Source organism: Struthio camelus, chromosome 2, assembly GCF_040807025.1.
Source record: "Struthio camelus isolate bStrCam1 chromosome 2, bStrCam1.hap1, whole genome shotgun sequence".
NCBI classification, from domain to species: domain Eukaryota; kingdom Metazoa; phylum Chordata; class Aves; order Struthioniformes; family Struthionidae; genus Struthio; species Struthio camelus.
In genome coordinates, this window is record NC_090943.1 from 40,520,961 (window position 1) to 40,542,009 (window position 21,049).

At 43.2% G+C, this 21,049-nt stretch overlaps 1 protein-coding gene across 4 annotated transcripts in view; it reads right to left on the reverse strand.

Moving 5' to 3' along the window:
• SCRN1 (secernin 1) overlaps positions 1–10,961 on the reverse strand; it is a 39,853-nt gene extending 28,892 nt beyond the window's left edge. The window contains exons 1-2 of one of the 4 annotated variants that reach the window (XM_068935254.1): positions 10,660–10,961; positions 4,380–4,539 (exon numbers count right to left, since the gene is read on the reverse strand). In XM_068935254.1, the coding sequence (XP_068791355.1) occupies positions 4,380–4,539; positions 10,660–10,946 (447 nt within the window). In that variant the 5' untranslated portion in view covers positions 10,947–10,961. Of the gene's footprint in view, positions 1–4,379; positions 4,540–10,370; positions 10,471–10,659 lie in introns of those variants that run through there. The other 3 variants (XM_068935255.1, XM_068935257.1, XM_068935256.1) reach the window with 3 other exon arrangements.
• Positions 10,962–21,049: the final 10,088 nt, after the last annotated feature.

Here is a 21,049-nt window from a genome sequence, read left to right on the forward strand (position 1 = left end):
AGGCATAACTCCCACGAAGCTTTAGAGGACACAAACTCTCTCCTCCCTGACACAGGGCAGGCTTCAAGCCTGGAAGAGTGTTTAATATCAAGATATTAGAAAAATCTTTGCATATTCCACAGTTTGATAGAACAGTACTGCGAGCTTTGTTGTAGGCCATCCTTTCTTCTTTCCCAACTCTATTCCCCCATAAGAAGCTGTGTGCTATCAAGATAAAGAACTTTTACAGCAAGCAAGCACGGATAAAAGGGTCCGATTAGAAGCAAGAGAGTTTGATCTAAAGAGAAAAACAAATCGGAAAACTGAGCAAAGACAATTCAGCAGCAGGTTACCAGATAACAAGAGAAATCTAGTCAGTAAAGCGTACCTTAACAACAAGACACAGGTCAGCATCTTAACATCCAAAGTTTTCAAACAGCATGAATTCTTTACGAATATGAGAAAACACTTAAAATCCATAACTGGGGGAAAAACCCACATACATTCACTTTTAGTAGAGGAATTCAGAAGAGCAACCTATTTACGCTTAAGGGAGCAATATTTCACCTGTGCACGTGTTTACAAGAACGACCACTACTTCAAGCAAGAATGCCGATCAGCATCTGCCACTGCAAAATTACCACGCAAAACAAGAACTTTTGAGAAAGTTGTCACAGACGCATACAGAGAATGATCTTAATGAAAAGCCCTATTGTTCAGGGTCTTGGGAACATGCTGACACAAAGCGAAGGAATTATGTTGATGAGTTAGCTGCAGAGTCAGCTGCAGGGTTACCGTCTAGTAGATCGTGCCACAACGATCAAGCTTCAAATGACTTGCAGTATTCACCAAATGCTCCTCTTTCCTTGTTCCATGCCCTACCACAAACTGGCTGGTAGCTATTTTGCATAGCCTGCCAGATTCCTTTAAGGCAATAAGCTGGCTAAACTACTCCAGCATTTCTGGTTACATTGTGCATTATCACATTTTCAAACGCAAGCAGCACAGAATATGAACAGGATATAGACTTTCTGAGGGAGTCTTATAAAACAATCCGTGTTATAAGCGTGTTCAAAACCACCACTCAATGGGACTTCAGAATGAGAGAGACAGAGTCATGGAGAAGTAAATCCAAATCAATACACATTGGATTACATTACCTGCAAAGAACAGATTATAATGAAAAATAAGCTCACAATCATTACCCAGTGAAAGTAAAGGATCACGTATTATAGAAAGAAGTCAATACAAAGCCACATTATGGAATGGAGAGAAAAGCTGTTCATTTGTTAAAAAGGACAGGATGGATGAGGGGCACAGAAAGTCTAGTCGGAGAAACAAAAGTTTATTAACTTGGAAGCACAGTAGCATGAAACTGGTCAATTACATTTCTGGGTTTGTAAAATGTCACACATTTAATTTTCTTAGACCTATTTTTTTCATTTTTATAAAATGCAAGGAAAAGGAAAGCTGTGGCAAAAAAAAAAATCATTGGCAATTTTCATAGATTTTATAGAACAAAGTAATATTTCTGAACACGCTAAAGGCTACATCTAGAAGCTTTGACATTCCTCTCCACTCTCCGTATCAGCTAATGAGCTCTGACAGCTCACTAAGTTTGTTTGAAAGGGGTTTGCTTAACTTTTAGGGGTACCATTAACAGTACACAAGGAATTAATGAGCTGTGCACAAGCTCTGCACATAGGTAGCTAGGTATGTCTTTGTCCTAAGACAGAGCAGTATGCTAGACGGGTTCCCATAATAGGAGAAACAGTTCAGCTAATTAACAAAAAAAATTGACATTTTATTTCAGTTCTCCTGTCATGCTGAGTTAGTATGCCTTAAATTGCAATATAGAAGCTATTCTCACTAATTAGTATCCTTAAGCTTGTAAAACAGCAAAGTTTACAAGAAAATCTAGCAGCCTAAAAATTCAGTTCTAGAATTTGTCCTGATATGTTGGATTATTCACAGTTCCTACAGTAAAGGGGATTACTGTGATGCTTTTTGAAAGACCTTGAAGTGACCACTTTAAAAAGAAAAGAAAAAAGCAAGGGTTAGTTCTAAAGAAAATCCCCTCTCTCCAACATTGATGTTTGCTAGAAATGTTTGTGTGACTGAACTCTATAAACATTAAGGTGGAAAACAGCTTGAACTTTAAAGGAAAGCTGTCAAGTAAATCTATGCTTAGTTCTCTCTGACTGAGAACAGCTACAGGGCTGTGCAAGGCTACCAGACAGCCTTTAGATCCAATAAATCAAAATCAATAGCTTGTTTTAACCGACTTATTCTAACAGAACTTAGTGCTGAAGGAAAACAGTGAGGAAGATGCAGAGAAAAGCGACTGCTTGCAATAATCCCAGAGCAACTGGAGACGTTTTTATGCTATGCTAGGAGGAAACAGGAAGAGTTTAGGTGAATACCTGAAGCCGTATGTTTTTTTTACACCACTGTCCATGCAAAACTTCAAGCTAGCTAATGCAGAGTTATGCAGTCAATATACTGGGCAGAGGGCAAAGTACCCACTTACTTTAAGAAAAGAAAAAGAAAAATTAAGATATTAGCCCACTCCAGTGCTCTGCCTAATAATGGATCTTCACCACACTGCAACAAACCTTACCTCCACTAAAAAAAAAAAAACAAAAAAACCCAGCATTTGAGGAGAAGGCTTGTAAATATTGATTAGCAGAATAATCTCTACAGAACGCAGTCTGCTAGCAAAGGGATTGTAGTCCCCATTTCTGAAAGACCTGGAAAGAGAGTCCAATTTATGGCTGAATTCTGTTTTAGACTTTAAATTGGTTAACCCTGAGGTGAGAGAGGGGTCCACAACACACTGTATACGGCTCAGTTACACCCTACATCAGATTATGATAATCTTATCTAAGAATAGGGCAAAGAGATCAAAAAAATCAAGTACTCTAACATTAAGCTCTTACAAGGCATTCTTTGAGGCTAAAAAGACTCCAGAACAGCTATTAGAAATTCTTCATCCATACTAGCAGTATTTTTTTTTCATTTTCAGTTCTGTGAAGAGAAGCTTTAAAAAACTGTTCTTAAGTTTTCTTGTCTCCTCGTTGTCACAGCTGTGCTCTGCATACAAGCACAAGGTCTACTGCAGCGCTACCGACGCAGCACTGCAGTTAACAGCAGTTAGTGCTTTTGGACAAGGGGAAGGGATTTCTTTATATCCAAGATTAAATCATTTAATAATGCACAATTTGTACCACGTGTCAGTAGCGATTTGAATTGGGAGAACGTTAGCTGTTAAAAGAGGAACAGCACTAAGTCCTCTGAAATTCAAAAGCAGTCCCACTTGGGGGACAGGGGAAAACTGCCTTAGGATCTCTTCCATAAATGATCTCTATGGAGGAGTGATACCAGTCTGGTGTGGACCAGCTAGTGTCTTCAGCCTCCTGCACAGCCACAGGGAGGGGAGGTGGCTAAATGCAGGGAATCTCAAATTCCTGGTTTTCCTGTTGCCAGTTAGAGCAAGAACCTGTGGCCTCAAAAATCTCTCTAAAACCTAACTGTGCTTGCTGGGCTCCAAGTCCTCTGCTCAAATAGCTACTCCCACCAACCCTCTTCTTTCCTTCCACAGCCTTAGCCCTCTCATTCCGCTTTCACTATACACTTGCCTCTCTTCCTGTCTTCTCATCTGACTTATCCTCTTTGTTCACCCCTCCACTTCTGTTTATCCTTTCATTTCTCCTGTCATTAAAATGCAGCTGCAGTAACAGACTATAATTAACATGACTTCCAGCAGGGTCTCTTCGAACTTGCATCCGTGGCATCAGCATCCTACTTCAGGACTCCACATCCAGCTTGGATTCAGAGAGAAGCCAAAGCTCTCAAAAATCAGCATGATACAGGTGCCTCAGCTAGAGGCCGTGCTGACACGGCCAACTATAAAAGAATTATATTTGGCTTACAAATCTCATCGTCCTGTTTTCCTCCTCTCCCATTTCTTTATTAGATAGTCATAAATCTCTGCCCTAAAGAGCCTGCAAGCTGGTTTGCAACAGGCCTAGCATAGTCAGGCTCTATTACAACTGTCAAAGAACAGCCATGAATGAGAACAATTAATACCACGAATGATCAACTTCAAAAAAAGTTGCTTCTACTTCCAGCTAACCAGCAGATTTTTCTCTTAAAAGGAAAAGGCAGTCTCTGACCTACACTGTGCAAGTATCTGAGATCTGAGCAGTTCAGCCTGCCTGCTGGAGAAAGTACAGATCACACGCTTTGAGATCTTTCAAAAATCTTGCCTCCTTCCAATTCAAGAGCATTTTGAGCCAAGGGAATAAGGAATGCCACAATCTGACAAGAAAACAAGACAGCCTTCATTTTTTGCAATGATAGTCACTTGTCACAGTTTGAATGTAACAATTAACCCTTACCTCAACTTTACTTCCCGGATCATGAGCTGCAGCAGCAAAGTAGACCACCTCCTGTACTTCATCCCTAGGCCGTGCAGAGTTTTTTCCAACCACCACCAGCCCATCTTTAGAACGCGGGGGAAAAGCTACGAAACAATAACTTGGGGGAGCTGCAGCCATCCTAAAAAGGAAAGGAAGAGAATAAAAAAAAAAAAAAGTGTTTGCTGAATTAGTAACTGTACGTATTAGAGAATTATTCAGTCTACCACTATTTGTTATAGCTAAAAAATAACACATTCACTTCATTTTTCAGTTGACTGTGCAATGATAGTGAAAAACAGGCTAACTCAGAGTAGGCTTATCTGGGTTTAATAACAGGAATTATAGTGATTTTCAGATTTTTTTTACTTCAGCACTGTGAAGGCATAAAGAAGAGGAGAAAAGCCAAGATGACTGTCCCACTGGATAGAAAGAGGATATTCTTCACTGGAGCTGTTCAGGAACTCATGACCTAGATATAGATGTTCTGCTGACTCAGGCAAGTGCAGAGACACAGGAGATTTTTAAATATAGTCTCATAGCTCCCATGCAGTTTAAAATTTATACAAAGAAAAGAGAAAACATGTTTGAGGGATCCCTGAGGGAGGATAACGGTGTAACGGGAAATAGAACAAAGATACCTTTTGCCATGAGTGTGCTGTATCTGCCAGTTTATCTACTCAAATCAGAGAGAAACTGAAACTAATTGCACTTTATTTCCTCTGCGGTTTGCCTCCATTGCTGTTCTTACCCAAAGTTAATTGATTGCAGTTTATTTGTTTATGCAGGCTAATATGAATACTCTTTAGAATGCCTGCAGGGTAACACAAACATTAAGTGTTTATAATGACAACATACTTAAAAAAAAACGTAAACCGTTTCAGGCCTAAAGCACCACTGTAGCTTGTCTTATCTACACTGCCATAGCTGACAATTTTTCCTCTGTTCAGGGTAGCTTGTGACAAATATGCTTACAAAAGGAAAAGGTGGGGGGGATTACTGCTTATTAAAATAGCATTCAACACAGATGCCTACTACTAAGATCATTTCATAGATTTTATCATTGCATCAGAGATTCTCCTCCAGAAATGAACAAATACTTTCCTCTTCCCTTCCAGGGTACCCTGGACAGGTAAAAACACTCCTTAGAAACAACCTATACAGTCTAAAGGTAGATTTAGATTGTAACCCAAACACAATGGCTAATTTATGAGCAAAGCACAGACATAACCAAAGCATTGTCACAGGGTGAAGTCTAAACCTCCCCCACAGTTTTTCAAACACACTCCTGATTGTCCTAGATACTCCACAGCTGTTACCCCGGTGATAATTAACATTATGTTTCCAAGCCAATGTAGGTGTCCACATGAACAAGAGTGGGAGCTTTAACACTGATTTCATGTCAGCCTTCCACGGCAGTTTCCTGAGAATAATAGTTTTACTGACCAGATAGCCTAACTTTTCCACCCTCACTTCTATACTTCTTTCAAATTAAAGCTGGTCTGGAAAAGGTGCTGTAGAGACCTGAGGTACAGAGAGACTGCTGAACTCCTGGCTGATAAGCTCCGACTGCATTCTGGTGATGACAGGTTTTTCTTTAATTTTTGCAGTTCAAATTCCTTTTGCAATGTTCCTAAACTCCAAAGAGTACATTAAAGTTTTTACGAAGACATACAATCTGCTTTTGTTTATGAAAGTATGGCTTTTCCTCACTATATTTTGGACTTTTACAACATAGAAACCCAGCTGTTCTAATGTTTCCAAATTATTTCAGGAATGTTTTAAGATTTTAACAGATCTGGTTTTACTGCTACCAGAAAGGACAAGCGATCTCACCTGCAAGAAACATTTACCGTGAAAAAGTTAGAAGCAGCATCTGAGCAAGGGTCCTCAGATTTGGATTTAGCTTATTAAGGTTGTCTCATCAGGAAAGGAAGAACATACTGAATAGGTGACAGAACATATCCTCTCAACTCTTTCATGTTTTTATGGGGCGGCAGGAGAAAGGTCAGATCAATCATAAAAACTTGGTTTAGGGTCTAGCTGTTGTTTTGAACATATACTTTAACCTTCAGATTAAATTATTTCACGTGCCTGAGATAGGAGCTTATTTCCATTTACAAATCAAGCCTAGTGTCTTATACACAAATTGCAGAGACATGTGATCACTGCATCCTGCAGCAAAGCAAAGCAATGTTTCCAAAAACAGAAATGAAAGGTAAAATTCATTCAGCTGCAGTCACAGAACAAAGACGACAATCTGAAAGGCACAATAATATTATTGTTCTCATCTTAGGAGACAATGGAAGGTTATTTTTTTAATTGAAAACTTGGACGGTTTTAAAGCATGATTTACCAGGAGGGAGGAAGGTTGCATTTATTAAGAAATTAGAGAAACAGAAGGCATTCCTGAGGATAAAGCACAAAACTGTGCCAGACCTGTGTGTTCCTACAGTCTGGACATCTCATTAAGAGATCTTAGTCAAACTTTGACTCTTTCCCCACCTCCCATGGCGAGCGATATCTACTGATCACTTGATGGAGGTGCCACATCCTACAGAAATGCAACTCAGCTTTGACTGCCTGTCCCTCTAGCCATGCCTGAGATGAGGCCAAGCTGAGTCACCAGATGCTGAAACTCAGCAAGCCAAGTTCAACTCCCTCCCCCACCCCTTAAAGAAAGAAGGAAAGAAGAAAAAAGCCTCCAGGAAGGACAGATGATCAGCTGACTTTCACCAGGATGGCAGTCAATGGAAAAAGCAAGCAATCTTCTTCCAGCTTCTAAGTCCTTTCTCACGGCAATAAGCTAAAAAGGTAGACAATGTAACTGTTAAAATCAAATCTTAAAAGCTCTGTTACATTTAACTTAAGATCTCACAACTGAAGAGGGCAAAAATCATTCCCCTTTCCTTTAGTTAGGGCAGAGAAAGTTCATTCTCCTTTCTATTTAATTTCCTACTTTGCTGAAAATTGCTCCGAAATTAGAGCAGGGTGAACTACAACATTTTGGGGAAAATTAGCAAAATGTCAAATTTCTGATCAGAGATTTGGGACAGCCATTTTCTCCAGTAACTTTACTTCTATTTACAATTTACAAGAAGTAGCAATTCCCTATGCATGCATAAAGCTTAGTTGCATTTCAAAGCTTTACTTCACAGTATGCTCCCTTCAGTCATTTTACTGAACAAAATCATGATAGGTCTGGAAGGAATAGCAAATATTTCTCCTGTTGCATGTGGAAAAACCTGAGACCTTCCTGACAACAGCTGCCAGACTTCTTAAATCTGTCTAAAAAATTAGACACTGGACATGAAATGAGCACAGCAGGAGTCTTTAGCATTTAAAGTCTTATAAAATGAATAAGAATTCAGCTGTTAGGAAAGTTTACAGTCTCCTAACCAACCAGTTCTATTTTAAGTGTTTAATACACCCTCAACCGTCCTTTCAAAGTAGACATCTTTCAAAAGAAAACAGAATCTTATTTTTTGCCTCAAGCAATCCAAATGATGTTAATGAAAACTAGTTCTATTTAAAAACAAATTAGGTTCAGTCATCCAGAAGACAACAGATTTCAATCTCATTCCCATCACAGGCTGTGCATAAAAGGAGAAATTCATTATTTATACAGGCTTTTCGCTCAGTTGATGTCAATGTACTTAATTAAGTCTCCAAGCAGATAGAGGACTCTATTTCTTTTGTAGCTGTTATTCCAGGCTCCAATCTAAGGTGCTATTTGTAACTCTCTCCATTTCATAGAGAAGCATCTGTTTTCCCGTGCAAGTTTTCTGATTTCGTCACTAATGCAGAGACCCTAGTGAGGAGCTGCCAGCACATAAAGAGTATCTTTGTACAGCACAGAACTGTGTAATGAGAAGTAGTCAACTGCTGCAGAGTGTTCAGGAAGGTAGCTTTCCCTCTTTGTAAAAGGACAGTGCAACCCAGTTTCACCTGTTCAGTTGGGTCTTGACCACTGCACAGGAGAGACAGTCTACCTCCACACATAACTGGCTAATGCACACTGACAGGAGAGTCATTTCAAATGAATAACACCTACATCTTAGCAAGGGGTAAAAGAGGAAACATCAAAGTATCTTGCTGGAAGCCTCAGTTTATTTTATTTAAGAAACAAAACAACAGCAGATGTTGCAATACTAGCAACAAAGTTCGTAAATGTCACCATTAGTGCAATACCCTGTGGTAGAAACCAGCCATTTCAATACCTTACAGAGAGGCAGGAATAGATAGCAATTCTGCACAGCTTCTCGTTCTGCTGAGCTCACAGAAAGAGAAAGCCAATACACTCCAGGGACAGCGTCCAGCTTCACAGATCTTCAGGTCCATATTCAATAAAGAAGCTCTTATGGCAAACTTCTAATGTAAACTAGTACACTTTCCCACATACAAGTTGTGTGAAGCATACACCGCTGATTACTTTTAAGGGAGAGGGTGGATAGCCAAATCAAAAGGTGTCTACAACATGTCCTATTTTACCAGTAAAAAAAGTTACAAATGTTTTCAAAACAGGAAGCTACCACAGAAATCTCAAACTCTGAGCCATCAGAAAGACTTTTTTGGGAGCACAAAACCTATTCCTATCAACAGAGGTATTCCATCCACAGCTGCTGCCTCAGTATAACATCTGTCTTGTCACACTGTCTGCGCAAGTTCTGAGATCTAAACTAGAGTTCAGAATTCCAACAATATGACTGGATTAAGTCAAATTCACTCTTGATTCATCTTAAGTCAGTGGAAGCCCTATGTTCATGGAGATCAAGTTCCTAAATATATACGACTGAGAGTTTGTTTTGAGGTTTAGCTGGTTGGTTGGAGGGTTTCATGTGCATGTTTTGAACAAAACAGCATAATTAGAAGTGTATTGAGTCCCTAGTTCTAAATCACCTTTTATACCAATAGTCTACATGGTAAGAGCATTTAACTAATGGAGTCAGTTATTCTGTTTTCCTCAAGTGCACACGTTTATCATCTTTGAAGCTGTCTGAGTGAACTTAACACATGCAGTTAGTGTGTGTCATAGCATTCGCCAAGTCCCCTGTGACACAACTACCTGTCCGAGATTACTAAATCTGAAGGGTCACATCTTACAGGCACGGATGGCTGTACTCACCGTTACTTCTATGGAAATTTTGCACGAGAACAGATTTATACAGACGCGCACTCGTAAGATCAGGGCCCTGACAAAGCTGCCTCCTGCTTGAGAAGCTGGCGTAACATGATCTTTTTTCCCTCCCTAACCACAAATACTGGAGAAAATCCTATTATCCTTTAAAAAAAAAAAAAAAGGCAGGTAAATCATAGCGTCTAGTATTATTAGAGTACCGCAGATAAAGATACCAGCTTTGCAGACTCCCATACAGAAGTAAGGCTGCTCGTCAGCCTGCTCTCCTGAATAATACCACCGCGCGCACCTGAGCGTGGCTGCCTGCTCAGAAACCCACACGACGGCGTCCCGATTTCAAGGTGACTATAGGAAAAGGCACCTTCAACGCTCCCCCCCTCCCCAAATAAATAAATAAATAGGGGGGGGGGAGGAGGAAGGGGAGAAGACCCCACACTCCGCCCTCACAGCAGCCGAGAGAGCGGCTAGCAGGTCGGCCCGCCGGGCAGGGCGGCCCCGGAGAGCCGGGCTGCCGCGGAGCGGGGGGGGACGCGCGGGCCGGGCCCCCGGGCGGCCATGTTGCGCGGTGCGGTAACCGCCGCCGCGGTAGGTGCGCGGACCCTCCCGCCGCGGCCGCCGCCTATCTCCGCCGGGGGGACCGCCCCGGGGGCTACCGCGGCGCCGGCAAACCCGGCTGCCGGCCGCGACCCCGGCCGCCTCGGCGGAGGGGAAGCCGCGGCGATGCCGGGCAGCCCCGCCGCCCCTCCGCGCCGCCGCCGCCGCCGCCCAAGCGGGGGAAGGGGAGAGCCTGCCCTGCCCTGCCCTGCCCTGCCCTGCCCTGCCCTGCCCTGCCTCACCTCACCGCTCCGCTCCGCACCTCACCGCGCCTCCCGCTCCCGGCGCTGCGCAGCGCTGCGCTCCCTCGGGCTGGCGGCGGCGGCGGCCCCTGGCGGCGGGAGCGGGCGCGGCGCCCCCTCCCTCTCTCCCCCGCCCCCGCTCCGCGCGGCCAGCGCCGGCCGGTGCCGCGGCCGAGGATGCTGCGACCCGGCCCGGCCCGGCCCGGGGGCTGCGGCGCTGGCCTGGGCCCCTTCCCCCACAGCCGGGGTCTCCCGAGGCCCCCGCAGCCGGCCGGTAACGCGCAGTCACCGTCCTCCAACGCCTCCGCCGAGCAGGAGGCGACACGAAGATGGCGCCACGGCGGGGGGTGGGCGTCTCGCAGGCCCGGGCCGAGGGGGCACCGCGCGGCCGCGAGGGGACGGCGATGGCCGCTCCAGGCGTCCAAGAGAAGGGCTCGGCTGCGCGGCTGTGTCTTGAACCCGTAAAAGGTCTTGGAGGCCTGAGCCCAAGAGGCGTAGCCTCCACCCTGGGCTCACGTCGTAGGGTTTTATGCTTGTTGCCGGCAGAACTAACTGCCTGGAAGTCCCCCTCGGCATGTGCTCCCTGCTGCCGTGCAACTTTGCGGGCAGAGCTGGCTTCCTCAGGGTATTTATTTTCCTACGTATTTCTCCTCAGGAGCTTGGCTTGCAGACTTGGTCCAAGCTGGCCTAACGCACCTACAGGATCAGTCCGCGCTAAAAGCGCAGCAGCGACAGTCACTCTGAATTGCGGTCAGCGCTGCAAGTCACTCACTCCTACGAGCGAGGAGTCGAGACACGAATATCACAGTGCTTAGTGGACCGGTAGACCTAGCTTAGTTTGGGACCTTCTGTGAAAAGAGAAAGCAAGAAGGAAAAAACCTGGGCTCATGTACTGTCAGAAGAATCTCCTCTCATCCCTGTGTGTAACAGAAGGATCCACGGGTCCGCGCGGGTCCAGGAATCACACATAAGCTTTGGACACTGCTCCTGTCAAATGTAATTGCAGACCAGAAGTTGCAACTTCATTCAGTGACCAACAGGGAAATTAATTTGCTGTTACCAGTCTAACTCTCACCGGACAAACGTGAAACATTTTGCACCTGCTGGGGGTATGACGGTAACCTGCAGAAGGACTAGATCAGAAGTCATTGCTCAGGCTCAATGCTTTTGATTCAAAAGCAGGGCTCATCGGTAGCACCATGGAGCCATTGATATCCCAGGATCTTCCACTATATATTTTGGATGAGACTTTTGATTTCCTGTGCTATCAGTTTGCTATCTTTTGGAATCAGAGTTCGGTATGTTTTGCAATAGAAAGAGTAGGAAAAAAAGGCTGGATAGCTCCTACTTAAAATACCTAACTGAAAGGTAACTTGAATCAATTTTGAAAAGCTGGGAAGTTTATACCAAGTAAAGCATAACAAGTTAAGCATAACAACCCAGACTCCTTATTCGGGAATTACATCAAGGATGAACTGCATCATATACAGCTTGCTTCTTAAAATCAAAAAGATAGCTGATGAAAAGAGCAGGTGCAGTTTAAAAGGGTTTTAAAATGATGTCCTATAGAACACCACTTACGTTACCCACATTATGCTCACTTAGATGACTAAGTCTGTTCTCCTAATTACACTAGAGATGATTATGGCTGCATATAATCTACCTAAGAATTATTAGACTGTCTACAGAATGATTACAGACTGTTTAAACAGGAATCTTTGAAGCTTACACTCTGTGCAGGCTGCCTCAAACTGTATAAAGCAGCAAGGATGAGAGGTTAGAGCATGGTCCTGGGAGTCAAGAGACCTCAGGTGTATGTCGTTTTGCCATAACCTTATCACTTGGCTTTGAATAAATCTTGTAACCTTGAGCATTTACTCACACCTGCATCTGTGAAGTCTTTGAATAGAAATTGCTATGTAAATAGAAAATACATAATTATTGTAATTGGTTCATCATTTCCAAAATACTTTCCTCTGTAGTTTAGAGACAGCAGCCACATAGGCATGCAACCTATGGAACTAGTTTTCTCAGCAACCAGTGTTTGGAGGGAGAGGTATCGGCTTAATGCACAGAACAAAAAGGTCTAAATGTTGAAATTATATAAAAAAGAAATCACAGAATCACAGAATCATTTAGGTTGGAAGGGACCTCTGGAGATCATCTAGTCCAACCTCCCTGCTCAAGCAGGGTCACCTAGAGCATATTGCCCAGGATCACATCCAGACGGGTTTTGAATATCTCCAGCGAAGGAGACTCCACCACCTCTCTGGGCAACCTGTTCCAATGCTCTGTCACCCTCACAGTGAAGAAGTTTTTTCTCAGGTTCAGATGGAACTTCCTGTGGTTCAGTTTCTGCCCATTGCCTCTTGTCCTGTTGCTGGGCACCATGGAGAAGAGGCTGGCCTCATCCTCTTGACACCCCCCCTTCAGATACTTGTACACGTTGATGAGATCCCCTCTCAATCTTCTCTTCTCCAGGCTGAACAGGCCCAGCTCTTGCAGTCTTTCTTCATAGGAGAGGTGCTCCAGCCCTCTAATCATCTTGGTAGCCCTCCGCTGGACTCTCTCCAGGAGTGCCATGTCTCTCTTGTACTGGGGAGCCCAGAACTGGACACAGTACTCCAGGTGAGGCCTCACCAGGGCTGAGGAGAGGGGCAGGATCACCTCCCTCGACCTGCTGGCAACACTCTGCCTCATGCACCCCAGGATACCATTGGCCTTCTTGGCCACAAGGGCACACTGCTGCCTCATGCTTAACTTGTTGTCCACCAGCACTCCCAGGTCCTTCTCGGCAGAGCTACTTTCCAACAGGTCAACCCCCAGCCCGTACTGGGGCATGGGATTATTCCTGCCTAGGTGCAGGACCTTGCACTTGCCTTTGTGGAACTTCATGAGGTTCCTCTCCGCCCACCTCTCCAGCCTGTCCACGTCCCTCTGAATGGCAGCACAGTCTTCTGGTGTGTTAGCCTCTCCCCCCAGTTTAGTATCATCAGCAAACTTGCTGAGGGTGCACTCTGTCCCTTCCTCCAGGTCATTGATGAATATATTGAACAAGACTGGACCCAGGACTGACCCCTGGGGGACACCACTAGCCACAGGCCTCCAACTTGACTCTGCGCCATTCACCACAACCCTCTGAGCTCGGCCATCCAGCCAGTTCTCAAGCCACCTCACCGTCCACTCATCTAGCCCACACTTCCTGAGCTTACCTAGGAGGATGTGATGGGAGACAGTGTCAAAAGCCTTGCTGAAGTCCAGAAAGACAACATCCACTGCTCTGCCCTCATCTACCCAGCCAGTCATTCCGTCATAGAAGGCTATCAGATTGGTCAAGCAGGATTTCCCCTTGGTGAATCCATGCTGACTACTCCTGATCACCTTCTTGTCCTCCAGATGCTTAGTGATGATAGATTTTTGTGAAATAGTAGTACGGCCAAGAAATCCCTTTTGTTGGTATTCTTTTTTAATATTTCAAGCCATCTTCTTAGTCCTGTTCTGCTCTCTGGTGGAACACTGATTCAGAGCACGTAAAAATCAGATGAATTGGGATTGTACAGCGCAAATTTAGCCGGTTGCTTCTAAGTCAGAGTTCTGAGCCTATACCCGCAGGGGCATTCCACTAAACTTAAAGGATTCTCCTTAAGTGAGTGTCAGGGGTGAGAATTTCTCAATTACAGAAGAGTTCACCCTGTGTAACATTGAAAAACCCTGCAATGGTCATATCATAGATCAATAAATTCAACTGATGTTGTAGAACAGCTCCAAAGAGCCTAAAGTACCAATGGTACTTGGTGTTTTCTTTCTTTCTTTCCTTTTTTTTTTTTTGGTAGTTAGGAGACTGGAGCAAAAAGTTGAAAGTACTTCTCCCACACTGGAGATGGCTTCATTCATAACAAAAAAAAGATAGAGGGTGGCAGGTGCAATATTCTGATGTGAAATAAAGATGTCACCTGCTGGGCTCAGTGAATATTCGAAATGATAAAGATGGATAAAAGAAATGCTAGCTGCAGCCCCTTTATCCAATTATACCATTGAAGATTAATCTATGTAAATGCAAATGGTTGCAGCTGTACATAAGATGTCATTGTAGGCACAGTGGCAGGCTTAAATGCCAGACTCTTACTCATGCACCAGCGTAATTCTCTATTATATAAAATGACATAACAGAACACAACGGCTTAGCCAGTGTCACAGGGATAGAAGAAAAGAGCATGCTCCAAGGACTTTGGGCACAGTACTGGACCCTCAATGTCTTGAAACCTATCAGACCCAGCCCTGAACCACGCAACCAAGCTGTTCCATTACCCCTTCAAAAAGGTTGCCTTTTCTGGAGTAATAGCAGGATTTAGCGAAGAGCATCAGTCTGTTATTTTATCTTCATCATTTTTATAGTTTTCTTTGCCGTAGTTTGTAATACTATAATCTGTGACAGTATGTTTATTTTCATAACAGTAAAAGATACTGTAGTACATGTTTATTATTATTATTGGTTTATATAATCTGTGGGCCTGGAGCTTTTTTAATGTCTTAGAAGAGCATTTGTAACAATGAGGCTAAAGCACCTGACATGATAATAAGAGTGAAGATGAGTGGAAGAAGGAAATTTGTCATCCTGAGAAAATAAACCAGTAATGACAAGAATCAGAAAATACAAAGACAACAGTATTGTTTTGTTAGACAACAATCCTGTTTATCTTCATATATACTATCATTGTTATGATGCTCCCTGTACAGAAATGCTTGTAACAGACCAATGAACTGGAAAGGAGGTCTCATTTCCCTCTGCAACAAAAGAACTATAAGTGTGGTATATTTTTAAGTAGTACAATTTCTATATTGTTATCTTTATTAAAGAAGTTATATTAAAATTTTAGCATCGATTCTCGGCTTAGTATTCTGCATAAAATTCCAACAGCTTAAACATCAAGGCATAAAACAAAAATAGTTCTGGTGTTCTACAGGTGATACAGGCATTTGTTAAAGTGATTGCATACCTGAAGCAGCTTTATATCCTATATTAGTGCGTCATGTCTGAATACTCCATGTGTAAATTGCTGCGAATTAAATCACAGCACTTCGAGATGAAAAAATTGGACAATAATACAAGGGACAGCAAATGCCACTACGTGATTTATCAGCCATCTGGTGCAGTGTAAATAGCACTCATTCAGCGGAGGTTACAGTCTTCTGATTAGTTACCACAGCAACAGGTCTGCTAAGTACACTTATAAGTCACGCACGTGTCAGCAACCTTTTTTTCCCTCTCATGCCTATCATATACTGGGGACTGCCAGCAGTAGCATGCCCTTCCTAGGCTAGATATGTTTTTGCTGCAGCATTTTCTGTTATGTAATTGTTCTGCTTTTCAGGGAGCTTAAAACTTAGGCAGCTTTTTCCTTTTTTTTTGAAGATAAAAAGTCCTGACTTCAAAAAGCCCTCAATAAGTCATTTTCCTCATAAACAAAAGTAGTAGATACCTACAGGCTGGAAGGGATCTCTGATAACAGAGATACTTGAAACGAAAACAAAACATTAAAACAAAAAAGTCCTTTTGGTTCCATCACTTCTGAAATGGTGGGAAAAATATATTTGAAAAAATATCCATGACTGAGTTTTTCTTTCTTGTAAAAGAGCCCAAAATTATATAAATGGCCTTGTCCACAATGCACAACCAGAAAATAATAAGGAGGTGGAGAAAAAATAAGAAAGCCCTTCAAACTATACAGAACATTTCACATTGGTTGTGTGCTGTTCCTTATATACACATATGTAGCAACAAAAAAGCACCTATGAGTTTTCATACTTCCTTATACTGGCTGTGGATATCAGCCAAGAAAAGCTGGATGGTGCAGAGAGCTGGTTCCCAGTCTTCCCATTGCTGACCCCCTCCCATCACTACCAATGCAAGGGCTCCTGATGTTTTCTCCAAGCCTGCCCCTACCATCACCCCTGGGCATCACCCCAGGGAGCCTGGCCAGTGCCACTGCAACGCGTCCAAGGGTACCAGCACGTCTCTGCATCGCACTGCCAGAGCTGCCTGCTCAAGGAGCAGGGTGCAACGATTCAGAGCCATCAGAGGCTTTTTAATTCCCTTATTACTTTGGCCCCTATAGCCCGCCTCCCCAGGTGGGCATGCCACTGCACAGCCCCACTGCTGTGTGAATGGCTGGTTGCAGCTGTGAAGCGGTGCCATAGTGGGTCAGGCTTGGCCCAGGTCAGCAATAACGAGATGTGTTATGAAATGAAGAGGAGCGCTGGCTGTCTGCTCCATAGCTGCTTTCTTTGGAGTCTGTGCCCACCTGCCAGCTGCGAGATGCGCACTACACGTCCGGGAACTTGGCTTCAGACTGAGCTCCACAGAGGCAAAGTGATGGGATTATTTCAGAGTGCGAGTCTGCATCGCAAATGTCCCTGCAGCCACCTTAGGCCCAGGCTTTAACCTAACTAATAACAGGTGACAATAGCAATGAGGACATGGCAGCGTGGGCTTCTGGAATAGCGTATCCGAATGTAGATTCTCACCTTCTGTTAAGAGGAGCATCACTAGCCTTATCTTTCTAAGCAAGTATCAAGGTCAGAGTTGCTAAGAGCAAAATCCAGCAGATCAGCGTTTTCTTTAAGCCCCTATTAGTCTGTTAGCTGTAGCCGTATAGATTCTATATGAATCCAGAGGTGGACACTAGGTCACATTTTGCTTTGGATGTAAGGAATGACAACTTGCTCTTTAAAAATATTTCCCAATGAACTAAACAGATCGGAGCTAAGCTGCGCTGTTTACTCCCATGGAGACAGCAGGCCAGACACAAAAGAAATAGGTATTTGTTGTCCATCTTTTCAGGGAAAGAGAAAAGGAATCATCAGCTGCTTTAAAGAAATTTCAGTGTCAATAAAATGTAAGAGGATAGGATTGATTTAATGCTTTCAGTCTGAATGCCAGATGAGGAATCAATTATCCTGTGTCATTTAATCTGCTTAAGCAGGCCATCACACAACTAGAAACTAGAAGCTTTCAATCCAATATGAAGAGCAGCTCTTAATGATAGCATCAACCTCACAAAATGTTTAAACCAGAGGAAAACATAGCTGGGATTTAGGGAGCCCTGAAGAGTTGGCTGCACTAGTTTTCAGCAGTCAGATCCTAATATTTTAAGAGTTGATTTGTTCGTTATTATTTACCTACTGGACTTGCATAGTAGTTACAAGCAACGAAAAAAATAACACATGCTGCTGGTCACGTACAATCCTTCCAACTGTGCACAAGGACGGCAGAAGCTCCAGGACACAATTTTTCCCTGTTGCCGCTTACACAGTTCAGTACAGCCCTTGTAGCTCCATTGCAGGAGGGAAGACAAAGAAAGAGCTAAGCAATAGGGAGAACGTACACCTAGAATCTCTCCCGCATCCATAATGTGTCAGTTACACTATTTTTAACACTATTTGTAACAAGCCAAAAAGTTTGTAAAATAAATCAACAGAGGTTTTAGTGCTTCTCCAGTAAAGGTCCTACCCACCTGGATAAATCCTAGTCCTCTATCAGGAACACAGCCTTCAGAAATCGCACACAAAATTATCACTGGATATGTTGATGTTTCAAGCTGTCGTGTCTCTTAGTGGTCGATTTCTCAGCTAAACTGAGCTGTAAACATTTTACATCATTCAGGGTGGCAGAAGGCTGCCACAAGGCTGCCAACCAGGTGGAACCTGCAGCTAAACCAGTTTGCTTTTGGGGCAGAGCCTCCCAGAAAGAAAAAGGTGAGGCTGAGGAGGCTCCTGTCTGAACCCCCTGTTCCGGTAAGAGATACAGAGCTTCCTACTGAGTTCTCAGTTCTTCAGTGAAGCTGCTGACATAATCAAGCACAAATACAAAAATAGGAGCAGGATAGCTAAGGACAGATTATTGTTTCGTTGAGGACTTGTTTTTCCTACGTACCAGGTGAAAACAAGGGCACAGAACGGTAAGCATCATGATTAACTTTCAGGAGAGGCTAAAATTATTCAGGTTTATACAAATATAAGCATTTTTTGTTTATTTTTCCCTTGTTACCAGAAATGATTCCCTGGTGAAGATATATAAAGCTTATTTTGCACAAGCTATGAGTCTGATGAGTTTGACTGCTTCTTAAAAATAAAACTTACGTATTCTGACTACTCCTTCATGGACAGATCTTGGAAGTCAGAATTTAAACTCTGGCAATGAGCATAAGATCCACATAGAAACTGGCCAAAGTAGCCAAATTAGTATCCAGCCTTATGATTTACAGTACCTATATCAATGTTTTCCAATGCTCTCTGCCAAGTAAGAAGACGCCAACAGTTTTTGTTTCCTAGATCATTTGCATTTCTCACATTGCTCTGTGTACTTCCACCGTCTTCCACCATCTTTCCCCCAGATTTACCCCTTTACCCAGAATGTCCCAGGGCAACAAACGTTCCTTCATGCTGATGCTCACCTGCCATCTGAAATTGGGATTTCTGGATCGAGGGATAGACCCCCTCATATCTAATAGCAGAGATGCCGAGCCAGGTCAGCACACGTGATAAAGACACTGTAATTCAAAGATAGATTTGTACCACATATTCTCATACTGAAACACTCAGGAAACGTGCCATGGGTCATTTTGGTTCTAAATGTCACAAAGCAGAAATGATGGTGGCAGTTTGTTTGATATGTACTTAACACTGCAATTTTATGACCTTGTCACACACAGTGCTCACCAGAACAGCTCTATACTGGGAACGTTGCTGACAGCACAAGGACAGAAGGTACTAAGAAGCAGGAAAAGACTTAAGACCCAGGAATGTGATGTCTTTAGTTTCAGCACTGTTTGCCTTGTCAGTTGGTCTCAAAGAAGAAAGCCTTAAAAAACATTTCAGACTATAAGTGCCATTCCTGACGCATTGCCAAAAGCTATCTTGTGTCCCTGCACTGCATATCAAAAATTTTCAAATGAAACGAGCTCTGAAGGCTGTTCCTGCACCTACAGAAGGCAGCGACTCCCACTGTAATTGGTAGGTACCAGCTCTGAATGACAGGCTGCAGTTCTAAAGAGCATCAGCATGTATTTTCCTGTATAACCACAAAAGGACAAGGAATGCTTGAAGCAGGCTATAAGCTGCAAGAGAAACAACTCGGTAGATGCTCGCATCACCGTTTTGAGCCATTGTCACTTTTTCAGGTGCTGCATTTTACAGACAAACAGGTGTGGCTTTGTTTCTTGGTGGGAAACGCACACATTTTACACCCAAGCTGGCAGAAGCGTTGCTGAGCAGCACTGAAGCGCCAATATTCCTCCTCGCTCCGTGCATAGGGAGCTGCCTGCTTCCGCTGTACAGCAGGTACAGCTCCTGCTGACAATGCAGCAGTATCCCCTGTGGATTAACAGCAGATGCAATTGAGAGCAAGACACGCAGTGTGCTATTTTGACCTAAGAAATCCCTTCATCTTAATAGACTTTGATGATAACAAGCGGTAATACAACCGAAGTAGCTTCTCAAACCTGCTGGTGATTCTGCACTTGTGAAAACATTTTTTAGTTCAGTTTCAGAAATTTAACACAGCTACCAAGAAAAGCCCTAAAATAAAAAACGCTGCCTATTCACCTATTCTAAATCTACACACAAGTGCACCAGATAAGCATTTGTCTTACAGCTTTCATATACTGCTGCCATTAACAAATCAACTTGTATGAGTTTATCGAAAGTTATTTTTATAAAATGCTTTAAAAATCTAAGTAGAGATAAGATAATGCATCATTATGTTTCACAATATCCAGTCACTCTTACTTAATACAAAGCAAACAACACTGAGCTCTTACTGTACAGATACAGTAGGATGCCTTATTTAAGTGTACCTATTGAAATATTTGGCCAGGAGATCAAGGCCAAGTTTTATTTCATGCTTTTATGCTTTCATTTCCAAGCCAGATGGTTCAGACAGTATTGCTAAACACTGCAAACTGATCTAAAACCCTGACAAACCAAATCCAAGTCTCAATTCCTCTTCCCCAAGCAAGACACATCCAACAGTATTCCTGTTTTTGTTGGTCAGGGTACCTGCCAGTTCCCACATACCAAACAAAATTGCTTTAAGGGCCAACTTCATCTCCTAACAGTCCTCCTTTGCCAAGGCTATGCTAATTGTCTAGGCTCCCCATGCAGTTAATGGAGAAAGATAGGCTTGATGAGGCATCTATCCTGATATAACATGAATGATCTATATGCGATGAATCTTACTCAGGGCCTTAGAATGGGTCTATGCTCTGTGGACTACAGCAGAAATTAAGACACCTAGCACAAAAAGAATACACAACCCTGGGAGAGCTAAGTCAGGCAAGCTCCAGCTCATCAGGTGATGGGGGAGTGGGGGAAGTAAAATCCTTACTTATAGGCAGAGGTAAATAGGGAATGATTACTCATTATTTCTCATAACATAAGAGCCAAGACAGGCAACAAGGTTAAAAACAAAGGCAAGTATTTTCATACACAGTTCTACAATGAAACTCAGTCGGAGCATGTTATGGCAGCAAAAGTATGAATGGCTTCAAGGAAATTAGACGATTTCACGGTGGTAAAAATCTAAAGGCTCTTGAAACAAAAATACGTGGCCACAGCTGCCATGTCAAATAGGCTGTAAGCCACAAAATTACAGATGCTTAAACAACAACCTTCCCCCCCCC